This window comes from Drosophila melanogaster, chromosome 3R (assembly GCF_000001215.4).
Source record: "Drosophila melanogaster chromosome 3R".
NCBI classification, from domain to species: Eukaryota; Metazoa; Arthropoda; class Insecta; order Diptera; family Drosophilidae; genus Drosophila; species Drosophila melanogaster.
Window position 1 is genome coordinate 5,648,760 of NT_033777.3, and position 20,716 is coordinate 5,669,475.

The 20,716-nt window shown below is 46.4% G+C and overlaps 6 protein-coding genes and 2 non-coding genes across 18 annotated transcripts; 4 read left to right on the forward strand and 4 right to left on the reverse strand.

Moving 5' to 3' along the window:
- The first annotated feature begins 305 nt into the window (after positions 1–305).
- Positions 306–3,870, forward strand: Sec23 (Secretory 23). Of its 7 annotated transcripts, none has more exons than NM_001260003.1 (7): positions 306–478; positions 600–901; positions 961–2,210; positions 2,273–2,426; positions 2,495–3,043; positions 3,222–3,245; positions 3,622–3,870. In NM_001260003.1, exons 2-7 carry the CDS (start codon positions 623–625, stop codon positions 3,709–3,711), a joined length of 2,346 nt encoding a protein of 781 aa, NP_001246932.1. In that variant the 5' UTR covers positions 306–478; positions 600–622; the 3' UTR covers positions 3,712–3,870. The 7 variants fall into 7 exon arrangements, with proteins under 7 accessions (NP_001246932.1, NP_001246933.1, NP_001246934.1 ...); NM_001260004.1 differs by having other exon boundaries at positions 3,222–3,242; NM_001260005.2 differs by having other exon boundaries at positions 306–901; positions 3,222–3,242.
- A 10-nt stretch (positions 3,871–3,880) lies between these two features.
- Positions 3,881–6,102, reverse strand: elm (ethanol sensitive with low memory). 2 transcript variants are annotated; one of them, NM_001275366.1, is made up of 2 exons: positions 5,897–6,102; positions 3,881–4,995 (listed from the first exon to the last, which is right to left on the reverse strand). In NM_001275366.1, exons 1-2 carry the CDS (start codon positions 5,961–5,963, stop codon positions 4,493–4,495), a joined length of 570 nt encoding a protein of 189 aa, NP_001262295.1. In that variant the 5' UTR covers positions 5,964–6,102; the 3' UTR covers positions 3,881–4,492. The 2 variants fall into 2 exon arrangements, with proteins under 2 accessions (NP_001262295.1, NP_649568.1); NM_141311.3 differs by having other exon boundaries at positions 4,074–4,995.
- Positions 6,103–6,379: 277 nt separating this feature from the next.
- On the forward strand, positions 6,380–7,577 carry MED27 (Mediator complex subunit 27). The gene is made up of 3 exons (NM_141312.4): positions 6,380–6,616; positions 6,675–6,941; positions 7,002–7,577. The coding sequence occupies exons 1-3, from the start codon at positions 6,447–6,449 to the stop codon at positions 7,444–7,446; spliced, it is 882 nt and encodes a 293-aa protein (NP_649569.1). The 5' UTR covers positions 6,380–6,446; the 3' UTR covers positions 7,447–7,577.
- On the reverse strand, positions 7,477–11,153 carry CG2182 (uncharacterized protein). Its single transcript, NM_141313.3, has 4 exons — positions 10,776–11,153; positions 9,382–9,948; positions 8,040–9,173; positions 7,477–7,812 (listed from the first exon to the last, which is right to left on the reverse strand). The coding sequence occupies exons 1-4, from the start codon at positions 10,869–10,871 to the stop codon at positions 7,594–7,596; spliced, it is 2,016 nt and encodes a 671-aa protein (NP_649570.1). The 5' UTR covers positions 10,872–11,153; the 3' UTR covers positions 7,477–7,593.
- Positions 10,718–11,811, forward strand: asRNA:CR44093 (antisense RNA:CR44093). Its single transcript, NR_073985.1, has 3 exons — positions 10,718–10,857; positions 11,449–11,544; positions 11,606–11,811.
- A 64-nt stretch (positions 11,812–11,875) lies between these two features.
- On the forward strand, positions 11,876–16,410 carry Wdr33 (WD repeat domain 33). 2 transcript variants are annotated; one of them, NM_169091.2, is made up of 9 exons: positions 11,876–12,066; positions 12,153–12,489; positions 12,780–13,049; positions 13,107–13,258; positions 14,304–14,401; positions 14,458–14,584; positions 14,660–14,893; positions 14,959–15,170; positions 15,234–16,410. In NM_169091.2, exons 2-9 carry the CDS (start codon positions 12,205–12,207, stop codon positions 16,277–16,279), a joined length of 2,424 nt encoding a protein of 807 aa, NP_730982.1. In that variant the 5' UTR covers positions 11,876–12,066; positions 12,153–12,204; the 3' UTR covers positions 16,280–16,410. The 2 variants fall into 2 exon arrangements, with proteins under 2 accessions (NP_730982.1, NP_730983.1); NM_169092.2 differs by having other exon boundaries at positions 12,166–12,489.
- On the reverse strand, positions 14,142–16,273 carry asRNA:CR46134 (antisense RNA:CR46134). The gene has a single exon (NR_133330.1).
- On the reverse strand, positions 16,380–20,575 carry Xe7. Of its 3 annotated transcripts, none has more exons than NM_141315.4 (8): positions 19,868–20,575; positions 19,251–19,711; positions 18,934–19,191; positions 18,339–18,546; positions 17,571–18,202; positions 17,439–17,498; positions 17,309–17,368; positions 16,380–17,216 (listed from the first exon to the last, which is right to left on the reverse strand). In NM_141315.4, the coding sequence occupies exons 1-8, from the start codon at positions 20,066–20,068 to the stop codon at positions 16,763–16,765; spliced, it is 2,334 nt and encodes a 777-aa protein (NP_649572.4). In that variant the 5' UTR covers positions 20,069–20,575; the 3' UTR covers positions 16,380–16,762. The 3 variants fall into 3 exon arrangements, with proteins under 3 accessions (NP_649572.4, NP_730984.1, NP_001262296.1); NM_169093.3 differs by having other exon boundaries at positions 17,309–17,386; NM_001275367.1 differs by having other exon boundaries at positions 18,339–18,629.
- Between the last annotated feature and the right edge of the window lie 141 nt (positions 20,576–20,716).

The window sequence follows — 20,716 nt, forward strand, 5'->3', positions numbered from 1 at the left end:
GGATGCACTCCACGGTGCGATAGTTTGGCCATCGATAGCAATCGATACATGGGGTGTTGGGTAAAAACTTAATGTTAAAATTTAGTTGGGGCGATAAGAAAAACGATAAGGGGCTTTTCTAGGAATACGATTTATATTTATTTATATTATATATACTTCTTGAATAACAATATATATCATTAAGAAAATTAACTGAAAAAATTATGGGCGAACCTTGTTTTATTTATCATTTTCAAAACATATTTATTTTCACCCTTTTTTTCTCATATTAAAACATTCATTCAATCGCATGGGGCGCATGCGATAGTATCGCTTGAAAACTGTCTTCCCTAACATGCAACGTTTGCACTTAAAATTCTGTAATAGTTCGTAGTCTAGGTTTCTACGTTTTGTACGTTTGTATAAATTGTTTCCAGAGTGAGTGCTTTGATTTGAAGAGCCTCTTAAAGACTCATCTCGCGAATTTGTTTACTTTCGCGTGAGTATTTTGGCCGTCGCCAGCACGAAAGGTGTCACGACTCGCTGTCAATCCGTGACGTGGCCTGACCGACCGATTTTTCCAATTGGCAGAGGTCTAACAGAGGTTTTTCCGATTTAAGTATTACATTTAAGTGTTCCGGCGATGACCACCTACGAGGAGTTCATCCAGCAGAACGAGGACCGCGACGGAGTGCGGCTGACGTGGAATGTGTGGCCCTCAAGTCGCATCGAAGCCAGTCGGCTGGTGGTGCCCCTAGCTTGTCTTTACCAGCCTTTGAAGGAGCGCCCCGACCTACCGCCTATTCAATATGAGCCGGTCTTGTGCACTCGCAGCAACTGCAGGGCCATCCTGAATCCACTGTGCCAGGTGGACTACCGTGCTAAGTTGTGGGTGTGCAACTTCTGTTTTCAGCGCAATCCGGTGAGCTCAATGGTGATCTTTAGACTCTCTGCGGCAGTTTATGACAGTCATTATTCCAGTTTCCCCCTCAATATGCTGCCATTTCCGAGCAGCACCAACCAGCGGAGCTGATTCCGGGATTCAGCACTATTGAGTATACTATTACACGGGCCCCCACCATGCCGCCCGTCTTCATTTTCCTGGTTGACACCTGCATGGACGAGGAGGAGCTGGACGCCCTCAAGGATTCGTTGCAAATGTCGCTAAGTCTGCTGCCAACCAACGCTCTCGTGGGTCTGATAACCTTCGGAAAAATGATACAGGTGCACGAGCTGGGCGCGGAAGGCTGCTCTAAGAGCTATGTGTTTCGTGGTACCAAGGACCTGACTGCCAAGCAGGTGCAGGATATGCTCGGAATTGGGCGTGGAGCGGCTCCGGGGCCGCAGCAACAGCAGCACCTGCCCGGCCAGCCGGCTGGAGCGGCGGCCCCTGTGCCGCCCGCCCATCGCTTCTTGCAACCGATCGGCCAGTGCGACGCGGCGCTGGGCGATCTGCTTAGCGAGTTGCAACGCGATCCTTGGCCGGTGCCGCAGGGCAAGCGTTACCTGCGCTCCACTGGTGCCGCCCTATCTATTGCGGTGGGCCTGTTGGAGTGCACTTATCCCAATACGGGCGGTCGCATTATGACCTTCGTGGGTGGCCCTTGCTCCCAGGGCCCCGGCCAGGTGGTCGACGACGAGCTGAAGCACCCGATTCGTTCGCATCACGACATCCACAAGGACAACGTGCGGTTTATGAAGAAGGCTATCAAACACTATGATGCTTTGGCATTGCGGGCAGCCACCAACGGGCATAGTGTCGACATATACTCGTGTGCCCTGGACCAAACCGGACTGCTGGAGATGAAGCAGCTATGCAACTCCACTGGCGGCCACATGGTCATGGGCGATTCGTTCAACTCATCGCTCTTCAAGCAGACATTCCAACGCGTCTTCGCACGTGATGGTCGCAACGACTTGAAGATGGCCTTCAATGCCACGCTGGAGGTGAAGTGCTCGCGCGAGTTGAAGATCTCCGGTGGCATCGGCTCGTGTGTGTCGCTGAATGTGAAGAGCCCGTCGGTGTCGGATGTGGAGATCGGCATGGGCAACACGGTGCAGTGGAAGCTGTGCACATTGAATCCCAGCTCCACCGTAGCCTACTTCTTTGAGGTGGTCAACCAGCATGCAGCCCCCATTCCGCAGGGCGGGCGTGGCTGCATACAGTTCATTACGCAGTACCAGCACCCAAGTGGACAGCGGCGAATCCGAGTTACCACACTGGCCAGAAAGTATGTGTTGGCATAAATCAGCCCAGAGTTTACTTACGTGGTTCAATCTGTTTGTTTTTCAGTTGGGCCGATGCCACCTCGAACGTGCACCACATCAGCGCTGGCTTCGATCAGGAGGCCGCCGCAGTTCTGATGGCCCGTATGGTCGTCTATCGTGCGGAGACTGACGAAGGACCCGACATTCTGCGCTGGGTCGATCGTCAGTTGATTCGTCTGGTAAGTTTTCAATGTGCAAAATTACTCGTGCCCAATTAATTAGTATTGTAAATGCTTTCCTTTTACAGTGCCAAAAGTTCGGCGAGTACTCAAAGGACGATCCCAACAGCTTCAGGCTGTCGCAAAACTTCAGCCTATTCCCGCAATTCATGTACCACCTGCGCCGCTCGCAGTTCCTGCAGGTCTTCAACAACTCGCCCGACGAGACCACATTCTATCGACACATGCTAATGCGCGAGGACCTCACCCAATCGCTGATCATGATCCAGCCTATTCTCTACAGCTACTCGTTCAACGGCCCTCCAGAACCGGTCCTCCTCGATACGGCTTCCATCCAGGCGGATCGCATCCTCCTGATGGACACGTTCTTTCAGATTCTGATTTACCACGGCGAGACCATCGCCCAGTGGAGAGCCCTCAAATACCAGGACATGCCAGAGTACGAGAACTTCAAGCAGCTGCTGCAAGCACCGGTGGACGACGCGCAAGAGATTCTTCAGACGCGCTTCCCCATGCCTCGCTACATCGATACGGAGCACGGCGGATCCCAGGCCCGCTTCCTGCTGTCCAAGGTCAATCCCTCGCAGACGCACAACAACATGTACGCCTACGGGCAGGTGAGTCTCGCAGCCAGCGCCATCAACTGGCCACATTTGATTGATCTTTGCAGCGCTCCATTTGGCGTCATCGAAAATTTAATCTCAATCGAAATCTCAATCTCGTTTTATGTTGGTTTTGTTTCTCTCATTGTATAATCCGTACCCGTATCCGTAACCGCTCCTTTGTCAATCGCAGGCGCCCATCGGTCAAGTCACGGTAGTACATATTTGTTTAATTTTCAACTTTTAAACTGGTGGAAAGGTGGATATTTGAAATTTAAGGGGCGGGTAAAAAATCTTTGGAAATTGGATATGTCCTTTGCTCTTGATAGCTATAAGTCCAAAATAAGTGTTTTGGATTTTGCAATAAATCTAAGATGGCCAACCCCACACGGCTTAATCTAAGCAAAGATTTTGTCTGTTCCTATTTTTTCATATTGTTTTTAATAATTTCAAACATGATTTATATATAAGTGGCTTTTGGTGTTGGACCCTTCTAGGTGCTTGTATCCCTTTTTCATTCATCCTCCCCTCCCCACTTGGCACGATCCCACCCACCCATCGCATGACTAATTTTCCGGACATTATCTCGACAGGATGGCGGGGCTCCAGTGCTCACGGATGACGTTTCGCTGCAGCTGTTCATGGAGCACCTCAAGAAGCTGGCTGTGTCCACCACCACATAAATCGACTCTGGCTCTAGTTTCAGGCGCTTGCTTCCCTGGCGAAGTCGAAGAAGGCGAACGACACCTGGAATCAATGGTCCAGGCAATGAAATTACGAATATACAACCACTTATTCCAATTGATCGTCTTATAACGCAATAAACTATTCAAATTATGTTCAACAATAAGTGTGTTAATCCGCGATGCTTTTATTCGTAAGCAGCTGAATTAGAATTTACGTTGAGCGGAATGAGTTTGTAATTATAAAAACAAGGCATTAACAAAATGAAATGAGCATCTCTTTCATTCTTCATAACAACTATTAATACAAGTAAATCCGACGGGTTCCTGAAACCTACAAGATTTGTAAAAATTATTTTTTTGTAATATAAGACAGCAAAAGATTTATTTATATTTTTATCATAAATATTTGATCAAATTTCCGGACGCATTTAACTTTTAGATACCAAGCAATTGGTTATATTTTTCTGTATTTCTCTAGCACCCGTGATCAAACATATGCATTTTTTGTTTAACTTGAATGAAATATCTTCGATAAGCTTTGGGCAAATTACTCAGGTTTAAAAAACTTTGCGACACTTTCATTTTCATTCATTAAATTGAAACTTCTAAATGGTTGGAAAACACAACTGGTATAATAAGAATAGCAACCACTGCTTTCAAATCATTAGAGTTTTCAGTAACCCGCCGGAATGCCTCTCGACTAACTGCATCCTAAACTATTTGGTACACACTGACTAAGAAGGTCGCTCTTTCCTCGTGATTGCCGCATCCAGCTAGCCTAGTTGAGAAACCGTATGGACATCTTCTGATCCACGTCGGTGCGGTCCAGAGCTTTGCAGAAGTCCTCGAACGAGATCTTGCCCTGGCAGCACAGGTCCGCCTCCAGGATCGTCCTCTCCGCAATGCTGACCAACTGGTCCTGGCTAATGTTCGCCCCGACCATCATGTGCAGGATGGAGAGCAGCTCGTCTCTGCTGATCACACCATCGTCATCCAGATCGTACATCTTGAAGGCGAACTTCAGCTTCTCCTCCCGGCTGTTGAGCTTACTTTGCTTGTTATCCCTCAGCGGCCGGAAGTGGGCCAGGACGTTCATGAACTGCCGGAAGTTCACCCGATCGTCGTTGCTCTCAGCGAAAAAGGAATGAACTATCCGCTCGCACAGCGGATTAATGGCCAGTTCCGGGATACGCATCAGATCCTCCCGGGACAAGGTTCCGCAATCATTGCGATCCAAGGAGGTGAAGCGCGAGTAAAGTCGCTCGATTTGGTTGGGGGTGACTGGAAAATAAAATTGATAAAAATTAACCAATCGATAATTAGTTTTGAATTAAATACAATTAAGATAGTACTAAAACATGTACATTCAACTGTAAATACCTATATGATATTAACTTTAATAAGCGATTTAACAGTCCGTCAAGTTAAATCATTTAATAAAGTTGTTTTTGTTGAACGACACTGTTCAGATAAATTACTTTTGCCATGGAAAACTCGAACGATACCTATTTACGAACAGTGTGGGCATGAGTCTAAGCCCGTTCGGAATTAGTTGCTATAAAATCTGGCTGATAAGAGCGAACGCCTTATCATCTTAGCTGATACTAGCTGGTCGAACATTGGATACAAGTTCCAATGCGGTGGCAATTTCAATTGTGCGCTTATCGCGCCCGGAATATTGAAATTACACGCTCTCGGACACTAGATAATTGCCAGCCCCAATATCGGTGATAGGCGTCGACTTTTGCCCCCACCCACCCCCGTCTCATATATACGTATATAACTATCGATGACGTCATGTGGGAAGTGCAGGTGCATTTGAAATGCAAATTGCTTTTGCTGCAAACCATCTGTCCATATACCGCTTATATAAGGCGGGCACAGATCGCTCAGACTCAGTTCTGCATAATTTGAACGGAGTTTTTTAGAACACGTACATATAGTTCGTAGATTTGGAATTTTTATAGAAATGACGAATCGAAACTAAGCGAATCCATTTTGGCAATCCATGGTCTTGGACCCGAAATGCTTTTAGCACTCCAGTGCGATGTTGTTGTTTGCATTGCTCGTGGCCCAATTAATTTATATCCAAGTGCGTATTTCGATTTAGTACGGCGCATTGAAAGTCTCCGGTTGAAAAAGCCCAAGGTTATCACACATCCCGACCAGAAATCGTACTCACAGCCAGTCTCCTCCTGGATTTGCGCGATCTCCTCGTTCCGCAGGAAAAGCGACGACTTATTGCCCATGGTGACGGTGTGTTGTGCGCCGATCGGTTTGTTTAAACATTCAACAATCGCAGACGAGCATTGAATGGCATTCGATTTGGATTGGACCACAAGTCCGATTTGTGTACAGGCTGAATGCAGGCGGAGTGACGGGAAAATGCCGAAAATCGGGTGCAAAAAAATACTGAACAGCCAGCGATGGTTGCACTAGAGACGGACTTTGTCAAGTGGTGGATGGTTTCCCTATAAATATCGATTCACATATTTTTTTGTATCTATTTAAAGTGCACATTTTTTAAGGGGTCATTTGTAAGCATTTCCTTACAAACAACGACCAAAAATTTGATATATTAATTAATTTCTTAGAAATATCCAATCGTTTATGCAAAGCCTACAGTAATTTCGTCTCATCACTAGCTCGTAACTGGCAATCTCCCATCTCTATTGGCATTCGCAAAGAAAACAAAGTAAACATTTTTTTTTGCCGGAACGAGAATTACCGTTATGGATAAGTTAAATTCCACTCTAACTGCCGTCAAAAACCTGCGGTCCAACGTAAGGCTGTGCTTCGAGCACCTGGCCGATGGAACCGATGGGGAGAGCGGCGAGGAGAGCCGGAATAAGTTCGTAAATGACTTCCAGGAGAGATTCGCAGCCATCAACTCGCAAATACGGTTAGTGACCAGTTAACCTATTCCAGTGAAGAATACATTTGAATTAAACCACTTTTAGTGAGGTAGAGCAGCTGATTAATGGACTGCCGGTGCCACCAACACCCTATTCTCTCGGGAACACCGCCTACCTGGCGCAGGAAACTTCGCAGGATCGACAGGCTCTATACCCTCAGCTGGTGAACAGCTACAAGTGGATGGACAAGGTGCACGACCACAGCTTCTTGGCCTTCAACAATCTCAACCAGAACACACTCAGGCGCTCCTACAATTACTGCTCGCAGAAGCGCCAGCGACTGCCCTTCTCGTCCTTCAACAACGATCCAGAGTAAGTACGAAGTGCGCAGCTTCACTTTAATATTAACATCTTTCTTCCTCTGATTCTTAGCCACATAGATAAGCTCCTGAGTGAGATCAACACCCCTCCGCATACTTCGTACAGAATTTTTCGTCCCTTCGGCACAAACGCTGTCACCATCGTAACAATAAGTAACGTGATGAAGGCGGCTATTGTCTTCAAAGGAGTGCTTATAGAGTGGGTTACGGTTAAGGGATTCGATGAGCCGCTGGAGCATGACGACCTGTGGGCCGAGTCACGTTACGAGGTGTTCCGCAAAGTCCAGGATCATGCTCACTCAGCAATGCTGCATTTCTTTTCGCCGACGTTGCCCGATCTGGCAGTGAAAAGCTATATAACCTGGCTGAACAGCCACGTCAAACTTTTCCTGGAGCCCTGCAAGCGTTGTGGGAAATTCGTGGTGAACGGATTGCCTCCGACGTGGCGGGACCTGCGCACTCTAGAACCCTTCCACGAGGACTGCCGAAATTGCTAAGGATTTTTAAGTAATTTAACGCCGATAGTTGTAACTTGTATACTTCATTTATTTCAAAAACAAAAATTATATGTACTTTGAATGCATGCGGGCGGATTTTTTAAAATCGCTGCGCCCGACTGAATAACTACAACGGTTTAATGCGTTTCATTGGCCAACCAGTGCAGAAGTCGTCCGCTTCGATTTCTGCACCTGCGTCTGAACGCCGTGCTGCACGCACAGTCGCTCGAAGTTGGCGCGCAGTTTTGCGCGGAGCTCCTCTCGCTTTCGCTGCACTTGCTCCCGGTGGCACTTGAAGGCCATAACCACCTCCTGGGGAATGTAATATGTCTCCTCGTCTTTGTCGTCGTATTCGTCGAAGTCGTCCTGCAATTAATAAAGTTTTATTACTTTAATTTCGATATGGCAAATCATTTGCATAGCCCACTCTGTCTAGAATATTTTCTGGTAATTAATTCCGACCCTAAGCTCTTGATGATAAGAGTCGACAGGGCTTGCCGCAAGTCTTAGATTATGTTTAAAAAACAATAATTACAATTTTCTTTTTCTATTTTTCCACTTCCTATTTTTATAGAGACAATCTTGCGACTCACCCACATCTGCAACAATGAAAACTTGTGATCCAACTGCGACTGGTGACTGTAGAAGAGCAAGTCGTCTGAGTCCTCATCGTGGACGTCGTGATTACACAGTCCATCCGAGCAAGACACTTCCGAGCCTTCTGGTGACGAAATCGCGCTAGATGTCCGAGAGCCGGCATGCGAAGGTGGATCGCTGCCGTATCCAGAATCGCGCACATCCTGCTCGCACGGGCAGTTAGGCATGGACGCCAGGCACTCCTCGCACTTATCGCCAACCGTTTTGGCGATGCTTGACGAAATGCAACTGGCCACGTCAAGTTGATCGTGATCAGCATCCAGCGGCTGGACCCTAGCCGTGGCTTGCATCTGCTTTTGGTTGCCCATCTTTGTGAAGGCCGCTTTCTTCTGCTTCTTTTTCTTCGATTGCTTCTTCGGTTTCGATTTCGTTGGCTTGGACGTTAGCTCGGGTTCGGGCTCCGGGCTCCGGGCTGCCTCTATAACAATGCCATCGTCCGCACCTGGATCGCTTAGCTCCTCATGCTGCATCTGACTCTCCTCCTCCAGGTCTAGTTCCTCATTCCGCAACTCTTCCTCCTCCTCGTCAGACTCGTTGGCCTCGGTATCGTCGCATTGCCGGTGCAGCAAGTTCTTTTTCTCGTCCTTCTTCTTCTTCTTCTTGAGCTTCTTCTGCTCGCGCTTGATCTGCTTGGCCCTCTCAGCACGGCTGATCTCTTGGTAGAGTAGCTCCAGATTGCTGATTCCCTGCTTCTGCTCCACGAACGTGTCAAAGCTGCGGCAAAGGGCGTGGACACCCACAGCGGCCAGCACCTGGCATGCGCGCTCCTCCTCCCGCAGACTGACGTAGATGCGACGCAGCCGTTCGTACATAATCATGCCCACGCAGGTCAGCACCTCTTCCTGGGCAATCTCCAGCGTCTTAGCGTGGCGCTCGCGCAGTTTAGAGTAGCTACCGTTCACCTCGGGCTCGGCCCGCTTGATCAGCGCGTCCAGGAACTCTATCTTGTTTGTGGTCACGTGGATGTGCTGGTCGGGCACGCACTTCCGAATATGAGCGTACAACTGGGCCGCATAGCCCTTCTCCTTGGACGATATTTCACCAATGAGTATTTTGTAGGCGCGCTCAATCTGCAAGAAAAGTGAGAAGAAGTTTGTTTAATAATATTGTAATGTAATCAATTTTTTAGGATATTTTGATAGTCAGCTCCGAAACTGTATGAAGAACTGCATTATAACTTTGAAAACTAAAAGCGTCCAAGTATTTGTTTTAATTAACTCACATTAGCAAACTAATGGAATCAATTCAGGTCATTAATTTTAATATCCTATATCTAACCTTTGTACGGCAGCCAGAGCAAAACTTGTGCTTCTTCAGGTAGTTCTCCAGTACGTCGTGCAATTCCTTTGTCTCGATGATGGTTAACTCGTTGCGGCAGTTACTCTTCATGGCGGACCACACCTCTCGCCATGTCTCCGAAAAGGGTTTGGCACGAAAGGCGTCCAGCGAATGAAGAACGCAGCGCGTCTTGTTTCGCAGTTTGTTGTCCAGCAGGTTGTTGAGAACCTCATGGTGCCGGTAGAGCAGCGTTCCCAGTGCCTGCGGAGTCTTAAGCTTCTCCTCCACAATGCCCAGGGTGGCAGTGGGTCGCAGTTCCAGCGGATCAAGTGTTCGGTGCCCCGTCTCGGTTAGTTGGTGAAACAACCGCTCTACGCGTCTGCGGCAGCCAACGCACTGGACACATTGATTGAGGACTTCCATAAAACTGGCACTGTCGATCTCCAGCGATTGCCGGCGCTCGGCCTCTGTGAGCAGTTTGAATTTCCGTGAAAACTCCTCCAGTTCACGTCCGCGGATCAGCGGACTGTCGATCACTAGACCTTTGCTGTTCAGGTCCATGAGCATCTGCAGAGAAAGTAGAGAATTTAATCAGGGGAGGTTATGGTACATAAATGGTATTGTGAGTATCTGATCTATTTGATCGAATGCACTAGTTAGCAAAGAACAACTGATATGTTTACATTAGTATTATAAAGAACTTTTATCCAACGCTGTAAGTAAATAAATAATTAGGATCGCGATCCAATGATATTTGCGGTGAAATGACCGACAGTATTAATATAACGTCTAATTGTTTGCATTAAATATAATAATCCGAGAAAACATACAATACATACAAAACAACAGCTGTTCTTTGAAAAAACTAACGGAGCTCTGGACACTGGCATAAATCCACCTTCAAACGTATCGATAACAATAGGGGTCGGGTGTGCAACCGATGTCATTAACTAGAGATTTTGGCCAGAGAATCTGAGCCTGAGAGATCATCACCTCTAGAGATGGTGACGGAGTGCATGCGATGTGCATACAAACAGGTTCGTGTTGTTGCACTTTCCAGCAACATGGCGGCCGTGGCCAGGGAGGCGGAGAAAGAAGAGTTCGGTGGGTGGTGACAGGTGCAGAATCATAATTGCAGCTCAAGTTCAATTAATAAATGCACGATACACACCAATTCAAAGCAAAGAGAAGCGAACTCACACTTCGTCACCATCCGCCACTTACACATAACAATCCGCCGTGTTATGAAAGTTTTTGGACCAAGTGCACGCACACACTCACAGCGGACGTCTCTGTTGTGTGTGCGTCTGTGTACGTGTGTTCTCTGCTGGCAGTCATTTTCTTTGGATAGACGGCCGTACATATAGCGGAAATCGGTGCGGATATATGCTTACCATTAATTTATCGCCAGCCACCAGGGGCAAATTTCTGCGACCAACGTAACCGGAGTCGTCGTCGTCCGTGTTGTAGACCTTTGTGAGTCTGGCCATTATGGGTAATTTGACTTCGCGAGCCAACGACGGGCAAAACGAAAATTCAGGCACTTTGCGACACAGACACACACTTTTCTCTAGAGGTCCGGGTGTGGGAAATGGAGATCAGAATCGACTGGCGTATGGCAGCAGCGTGCGTATTCACAAATAGTGTTTTGACAACAATATCCACTCTCTGCGCAGTTCGAGTGGCTTTGGGAACGCTCTAGAATCGGCTACAAAAGTGTCTTCTATGTCAAACACGTAGTAGGCAGCAAGTCGGTCCGGTCGCCATTAAAACGGAGCAGAGTTGCCAGTAGGGGGTGTTGATAATATATCAATGTATCGAGGTATCCAAGCGATATATTAGTATTTATATCGCGATATTATATCTGCCTAAGATCGTGAACACAATATATTTTTCGAATATTTCATTATATTTTCGGACTTGCATCTTAAAATGTAAACATAAGTTAGTCAGTGGTTTTTCAGTCAAATACCCGCATTAATATTCGTAGCATTCGAATCTCTTAGTCGCATTACTGTCATTCACTTTTCTTAACGGCTATTTTTATTGATTGAAAATTATTTCCAGAAAATATTGTAAGAATAATGTATTCTTTGCTGAATGCTGATAAAGAAAACCTAAAACTGGTGACTGTGTAACTAGCGGAGGCAAAGTACATTTACCGTAAGTAAACTAAAACTAAAAATAAAAAATATGATTTATTTATTCAATAATTTAAAATTAGTTGGATAGGCCTGTCTGGCAGCACACTATCGCTACGCTACTATCGCTACGCTACTATCGCTACCACAAACATATCGAGATCAGAAGAACCAATTTTTGCTGAATGTTTAGTTTTTAAATATTATTAAGAAAAAATAAATAAGAACCTGAGAAAAACAGTGGTGACAACTCTTACAAATCTTTCAAAGAAATAAGATAAGCATGCATAAAACTGACAATTAAATTGTAAGGCCATAAAGATAAATAAAATTGATTCAACTCCTGACTGCTGTTATATATCGATAACATTGCAATCGAAGCACACGCTGGTGTCCGCGTTTCGTCGTGAATTCCTCAAATTCGCGTTGTTCGGAAAGTTACTAGTTATTTGCAACGCGGCGATTTGCAGGTCGTTTTTACCTATTTAGTCTAAGCATTAGTACACCCACCACCGCGCCAATGCCAACACTCTAGAAAACACGAGTAAGTAGAGCTTTGCGTGGGTAATAGCGTCCAACTAATACGCCCACTACGCCTTCATCTGTGTGTGTGTTTGTGTGCGGGCGAAGACATTTTTTGCAGCCAAGCGGAAAAAGAGGCATTGGAAAAAACAGCCGCAACATGGACGTATCCCAGCCGCCACCGCAGCTGCTCACGGCGCCCTCGGCCCTGGCCACCAACTTCACATCGCTGCCCCCGCCGAACATGGGCGGCCAGCACTACCGTCACTACCATCCGCACCATGGGTCCAACAAGCACGGCTACAACCAGTTCAAACCCTTCATGCCCGGCGGCTTCCAGCGACCCTTCGGAATGTCCCAGGACGACTTCGACGGCAAGCGACTGCGAAAAAGTGTGATGCGGAAGACAGTTGACTACAACGCGTCCATCATCAAGGCACTGGAGGTGATTCCATAGGTCATTTAGAATGGAAGTAGATTGACTGCGAAGTTTTGATTTGTAGTCGCAGAGAATTGTATTGTTATTATTATTATAAGATCAATTCACCCCCATTAAAAAAGTTCATTTCAAAAACCATTACTAGAGCTACACATTTAAAAGGCCAATCGCTATAACATTTTGTAGGTTAATACGCGGTAAGCCCGTTACCTGGGCTACCATTTTTAATTAGTTTCGGACCTTGTTATGTCGATATCCCATTTTAAAATTTCAAAAATATATTTTTGTTTTCGCAGAACCGATTGTACCAGCGGGACTATCGGGACCGTTTGGCTTTGCAGCCGGACAGCATTTATGTGCCCCATATGCTGCCGCCCTCTGCCTACTTGGACAATCCTTCGAACGCGGTGACCACAAGGTTCGTGAAGACGGCTACCAATAAGATGCGATGTCCGATTTTCACACTGGCCTGGACGCCAGAGGGCAGACGTTTGGTAACCGGGGCCAGTTCCGGCGAGTTTACGCTATGGAACGGACTAACCTTTAATTTCGAGACCATTCTGCAGGTGGGTTTCCGTCAGCAGATCCCGTGGGATCACGTCTAATCTTATGTTGCCCAACAGGCCCACGACATTTCTGTGCGGACGATGGTGTGGTCGCACAACGACAGCTGGATGGTGACCGGCGACCATGGCGGCTATGTTAAGTACTGGCAGTCCAACATGAACAACGTGAAGATGTACCAGGCGCACAAGGAGGCGATTAGGGGAATAAGGTATATAGTTGTAATTGTCGAATGTATTTACCATTTTGTAGCCGATGACACCAGCCGACCAAGGCAAAACCAAAGCCAGATTCGCGTTGCTCACATAATTCCTTTAGTTTGGGTCGCTTGGGCAGTCATGGGTATTTATTGTTGCCTAATCAACTTAGTGGATCGGTTCCCTTTAGGGCTGTTGCGAATACATATCAATAAAGCCGTCAATATAGCAACATGCCAACATATAGCTTCGCCTTATTGGCTACATAAGTTTTAACCTCGCCTCCACTAGAACAAAAAGACTCAAATATGTTGTAAGCACCGAACTCTTCTGTGATATATCAATAAAAAATGAAAAATAAAAAGACAAAGTGAAATGATGCAAATGCAATATTGAGAAAAGCTAACAATAAAACCATCTGACTGAGAACAAATGAAACCTTTGCACAATTTTCTTTCCGCGGCCACAAAATCAACAATAAATAAAATGCATTGTGTTGCACTGATTGTTCGAAAAATCGGGGGTTTGAGTGTTTTCTTTCTCAAGACTGCCGAATAATCCTGGCCCAAGGACAATCGATCAAGAAAATCGGCATTATATTTATATAAATTATTTAGAGCTGTGCTGGTAACAATTTACTTTTTTTGAAGAAAATCTTTTGGTAACTTTTAATACGCTCAATTATTTTACATTCACTGTAATTTAAGAGGATTTATTTATTCGATATCTGTAAGTCAAAAATAAATTTTTAAAGCATATTTAAACATTTTATTTTGCAACAGGCCGGTAAAAGATTTTATATTATATTGTTTCGTGTCACTTAAAATGAAATGATGATTCTAGATCGATTTTTGGAAGTCAAATGTTTTACGCACTGTAAAGAGTTTATATTGTATTATATTATTGTGAGCTTCGCGTACCTAGTCAAGTAAAACTTGATCCTGAATTTAAAGTTTAATCAATCAATTCATCAAACTAACTCCGCCCACACTCATTATCATCATTTAACCCGTGTTTTGTTACGTTCTAACGTTCTCCAATGCAATCCACCAAACTCAGTTTCAGTCCCACGGACAGCAAGTTCGTCAGCGGCAGCGACGACGGAACCCTGAGGATATGGGACTTCATGCGGTGCCAGGAGGAGCGAGTGCTACGAGGTGAGATTTAGTAGGAGGTAGTCCCAATACAGAGTCTAACCATGTATCTCAAAAAGGCCACGGTGCTGACGTCAAGTGCGTGCACTGGCATCCACAAAAGGGAATGATCGTCAGCGGAAGCAAGGACAACCAGCAACCCATCAAGATTTGGGATCCCAAGAGCGGCATTGCCCTGGCTACTCTGTGAGTATTTCTTTTTGGATGAATCTTTATCATGGATTCTACTGCACATACTCACATTTTTTCAATCATCAATAGACACGCCCACAAATCCACCGTGATGGATCTGAAGTGGAACGACAATGGCAACTGGCTGGTAACCGCATCCAGAGATCATCTGCTCAAGCTCTTCGACATTCGCAACCTGCGTGAGGAGGTTCAGGTCTTCCGTGGCCACAAGAAGGAGGCCAGCTCCGTATCCTGGCATCCCATACACGAAGGCCTCTTCTGCTCCGGCGGCTCCGATGGCTCCATTTTGTTTTGGAATGTTGGGTGGGTCTTAGCATTCTGTTTACACTTTAAAAGATAAGTGGATTAATGACAATCCCCGCTCGCAGTACCGACAAGGAGATCGGCTGTGTGGAGACGGCACACGACAGCATCGTTTGGACTCTGGCCTGGCACCCACTGGGTCACATTCTGTGCTCCGGCTCCAATGATCATACGATCAAATTCTGGACGAGGAACAGACCGGGAGACCTGATGAGAGACAAATACAATCTGAACACATTGCCCGCCAGCCTGGCTGCTCTGGATGAGTGTGAATACGGTCTGTTATCCCTTTTTTTGACCTACAAAACCAATGCTTTTATATACCCTTTTCTCCCAACAGATGATGCAATTATACCCGGAATGGGACCCGAGGACCGGGTGGAGTTTACTGAAAGTTTAACTGCCGACAAAGGCTTTATTCCTGGCTTGGATTTGGATCCAAGCAAAGCAATAAATGACCGCGACCGGGAGAAAAAGGTTCCCTACAGCAAGCCCATTCCCCGCAATTTCCAGGTGAACTGGGCAGGACCCCGGCGAGCGGACGATCCCAGCGTGCTCAGCATTCACGAGGAGCTGGCCGCCCGAGAGGCCAAGGACACCACCAATGGACTGAACCACCAGCAAATCAGCGAGAACACAATGGAGGGCATCCTGGCCAGCGGCATGCTCAACGGCCTCGATCCACAGACCATTGTCGGCGTTCTCGTGTACAACCGGTTCATTCGCGTTCACCCGGACTCTCGACTGATGGCTGCTATTCGTCAGGGAGCCGAGTTTCTCAACAAGTACATCGACGCTGGCAAGCTGGAGGAGCTCAACGATGTAGTCCCAGTGAGGGATAGGTCCAGATCTGTATCACCCACAGTGGAGGCACGTGGGGAGATGGTCTCCCCGCCCACCAAGAAGTCCCGCTTCGAACCACGTCAGCATAACGCCCAGTTGGTGTGCGTTCGAGAACTAATGCAATGTAAAAAGCCCTTTCTGCAGTCACTGGTCGCGGCGAAAGCACAGCAACCCAACACGGAGTTTGTGGATGAACCGCCGCTGGAGCAAAGGGATCGGGATCGCGAACGAGAAGGAGATCGCGACAGGGAGCGGGAGCGCGCTCGCGAACGGGAGAGAGACCAATCCGGTGGCAGGCCCAATCCCTGGGCTTCCAATGCACCCTGGTCGAACAATGGCAATCCTGGTGGCAATGGCAATGGATCCAATGGCTTTAGCAACAATGGCGCGGAAAGTTTCAACGACCGGGATCGCGGTGGCGGTGGCCAACGTCGCCGGCGTGGCATCAACAACTCCGGTCCTGGCAACGGCGGTGGAAGTGGTGGAGGAGGTGGCGGGGGCAGTGGCCGAAATCGCGGTCGCAACAACAACAGACGTTACTAATCGCTATCCCACCAACACTGTTTTCTGCCAATCTCCTTTGCATCTTTTGCTTTGTAATGCTGAAATCAATTTATATTATGAAAAGAAAAGAAAAGAAATTCGGTTTGTAATATATTATACGTGTTGTGTGTAATTTTCCGACTTTTTTTAAGAGTTTTTTACAATGGAGTCTCTGGAATAGGAATTTTACTTACATGGATATTTGTTTCTCTAGGAATAATCAAGATTTAACATTTTATTCTGGTTTTCGAACCATTTAGGTTGAAGATGAAAGTTAGCATTTTAGGTACTGTATTGGCAGTTCTTTTAATTAATTCCGATAATTACAATTTGATGTTTTAGTAAATGATGAGATACTTTGCACAAATTCGCTAACTTAATTTTAATAAAACTGAAAATACACAAGACAAGTGTAGTTGGAGAACAACTTTGATTTACTTTATTAATGGAACTCCTACTAACAACGAAACTAGTGAATACGTTTCAGACAGCAAGTGAGTTGCGACGACTGCTGCGGCTACTGATGCTGCCACGTCTTTCGCTGGCTTCGCCTTGCGGTTCGGCGTCCATGTGGTTGCTGCTGTGGCTGTTGGTACGTGGGTGTCTGAACTTCTCCTTGATCTCACGCTCCTCCTCGCGCATTCGATCCTTGGTGTGCTGGTCGATGGTGCGCTGTATTTTCTCGGCAGAAGCCACCAGCTTGTCGGCCTCCAGGATGACTTCTTTCGGCGTATGGCTGCGGCTTCTGCTGTTACTGCGACTGCTACGATGTCGGCCCCGGTGATCCCGGCGGGAGCTAGATTGCCTGCGGGAGTGCGAGCGTGATCGCGACCGGGAATAGCTGCTGGAACGAGATCGGCGCGTAGACGCCAGCTTTCGATTCTTGCGCTGTGACGGCGTTTTGCTGCGGCTGCGGGAGGATCTGCTGTGGCTGCGCCTGAAAGCAATTGAATATTCGGGAACATTAATAGTAAAAATTAAAAAAAAGGTAAGCGAAGGAACTGGGAAGGTCCTTTATTTTAAATTTACCTGGATCTCGATGAGTAAGATGACTTTCGGTAGTGGGAGCGACTTCGTGACTTCGAGCGCCTGGAACGACAAACAATTCTATATTTTTAATAGTAATCTATAGAGATTATAAGCATCACGCATTAATTACCGGCGTCCCCGGGAGCGGCTTCGACTCCTTGAATACGACGATGAGGAACGCGACCTATTTCTGAAAATCACAAAGTGTAAAAAAAAAAACATTTGACTTAAGTGTAACACAAACTTTATGCTGGATTCGTACCTCCCCCGCGAAGACCGGTGGTAGTAGCCATTCTCGTTCTCGTCGTCGTAGCGATCGTGCTTCGTGTTGTAATACGTGTCATATCCGGAACGACTCCCTCTTATGCCGATGCCACGACCTCTTCCACGACCGCGAGGTCTCGGAGCAAAGCCACGATAATTGCTTGAGACTGGGAACGGTGCAGGTGGCCGATAAAGCGCTCCGGTAAAAACTCCCGGCAGGCCGTATCCGAACATCGAAAGCGACTGCATCCATTCGCTGGCAACCTTAGCACTGTAACCTCCTGGTCCCGGAACCGCGCCAGCGGCCATTGCGGCCACCGCATTCAAAGGGTTCAGAGCAGAGTTGACATCGCCTGGTGGCGCAGATTCTGTTACGCCGTTTCCCATTTTGTGTCGCTTACTGGCCGCCGCTTCGTCTTCGCTGCTGGCGTCTACGGGCACAGCGCTCTTCTTGCTTTTGCTCTTCAGAAGGCCCAAAAGAGGAGTATTGCTTTTTATTTCCTGTACGATTTTGCGCTGATCACAAACAAGTTTCTCAGTGGCAGCCTTGTACTTTTCGACCAGACGACCACGTTGGATGTCCTTGTCATCATCTTGTTTGACTCGCCGGTTTTTGTCCCTTTGTTTTAGCTGTATTAAAGAATAAAATATAAAAAAGTATTATTATCACTGCTGTACTTTTAAAAAGAAAACGAATTTTTCGATATTTCATTTAACTTTTCATTTAAAATACAACATTGACTTTTAGGTTTTAACTTTTGCCCACCTGTATCCGCTCAAATAGTTTTTCCAGAGTCCGTATGCTCTCCAGCTTGCGCTGCGCTATCATCAGCTTGCGCTCCTCGATGCGAATCTTTTGCGAGATCTCCACTTGGCCGCGCTCCTGGATCTTTTTCATGTGCTTTTCTTTGCGTCTTTCTTCGCGTTCACGCTGCTTTTCCGCTTCCGCTTTTTTCAACTCTTCTTGCTTTTGCCTGTAATTTTTTTGCAATGTTGCGTGTTTTGTTTTGCTTTTGATATATTTGTTATGCATAATAAATATTTGTTAACTGTTCGTCTAGAAGATACAGAGAACGGTTGGCTTAAGGCTCGCCTCGACCAGCGGCCGCCAGGTGAGAAGCAAAAATAAGTAAATGTAAAATGGCTGGATATGAAAACAGTAGAAAGGCAGCCATACTAAACGCGATATATTTCAATTTCTAATTCTAATATAAGTCAATGGTAATCAACTTTCTTCTAAGGTACATAAGTATGTACTGAAGATCAGTAAGTTAGAATAAAAATTAAGATTTAAGCAGATCTGATAGATGCATTGCCATTTGGTTACTGTATTCGTTTTCCGGCCTAAAAAGTTATCAAACCTTTCGCGATCCAATTCCTCTTCCTGCTGTTTTTTAAGTTTTTCCCGCTCCTCGTCCTCGGCCTTGGCTTTCGCGATGAACTTTTTCCGAATCCGTTCTCGGCGCTGTATGTTCGAGTCACTGAGATGCTTCTGTTTGTCGAAGCTCACACAAATGTTGATGGCTTGAGTCTTGTCCACAAACTTTCGGACCAACTTATTGCCCCTGAACTCGTCCATGGCCCGGACGAAGCTTGAGTACTCCTCGAACTGAACATATCTGTCCAAAAAAAGTGTTAGCTACACGAACTTAGTATTCGTATCTTATTCGAAACTTACCCTTCGAATAGAACATCCTGCTCGAAGCTAAACGTCCGCATGCCGTTAATGTCCGCCTGCATGCTCTTTCGGTACGGATCACAGATAGGTATGTCAACCATCCGGACGCGTCCGAACTTTTCAAAGATTCGCTTAAAGATGTTCTCGCTGGGCTTGACGTTCTCCTCGTGCTCCGAGTGACGCGGACAGAACCAACGCATGGGCAGATGGCTGATGTGAATGGTGTCCGGACGTTCGCCGGCCTTCATTTCATCCATGTTTCTGGCATCCCGGAAGTATGAGTCCCAGTCGTGTCGCGTTGGAAAGTCATCCTTAGACTCGGCACAACGCACTCGGAAGGACTCACTAAAGCCGGAGATGCGTAGAGAAATGCCGTCCAATCGTTGGATGGCCGCCCTAAGACGTTTCCGCTCGTCCAGCTCAGCTTCCAATCGGATGGTGTTTACAGTGCTTTTCGAGACCTGTTCGGGCATACAGATAATGGAAATTCGATTCAAATTATATGAAGTGGATGCGTATCCATACTTACATTTCTAGATATTTTGTTTAAATTAAATAAATGTTATTTTTGTGTGTAGTTTGGCATGCACAGAGTTAAGATAAGATTATTAACTTACTTTGAGCAGGAGAAACTTGTCCGGCTTAAGCTCGGCGCCCAGTTTGTCCATTATCTCCAGGTTAGATACGGATTTGCCGGACTTGATCGTCGGCAGCGACACGGAGATTTGCATTTTGGCCAGCGGCTTGAGGTACAAGCTGTGCGGCAAGTAAAAAGGAATGCAGTCTGCCACATTTTCTATAGTCTGGATGTGGGTCATTTTGAAAAAGTGTTTTTTTTCGGTTTTTCGTTTCGAAACAGTGCAATGTAATGAGGCAAAATACAGAAAGTAATATTTGTGTGTCTATTACCAAGTAAGACTCCCAAGCATAGAGCTAGACCCTAAGGAGACATCCCAAGAATCGCCCAGGATAATGCAAAAGGAAAATGCCGCCCGTGTCCCTTGCGTAGATGAGTGTTTCATGAGTGTGGGTGTGAGTGTGAATGTGTCTAGATGAGAATGGGGGGGGGGGGGGGGGGAGGTGTGCTAAGGAGGAAGATTTTGATGGGTGCCCGTATCGGTTTGTTGTAGGGACTTGGGCCACCTTAACTTTCGACCGCTGCTAATGCTACTTAAGTATAATAAATGCTGTGACTTTTTATGTGCGGATGCTGCGCTATTTGCTAAAATAAAAACTCTATTGGGTTATTTTATTTGCACTTTTCACTAGAGGCGGCCGACTTTCGATAGGTTTGATTTACGAAACGAATAGGGATGGACTAAAAACAGGGTTCTCTGGGCAGTTGATGGTATTCTCAAGGGCTAAACAGAATGGTGTAAGCTGGTGTAAGAAGCAAGGTGCAACAAATACTTAACCAAAATTAATGTTAATGCGGGGATATACACACTAAATAAACTTTTGAAGCC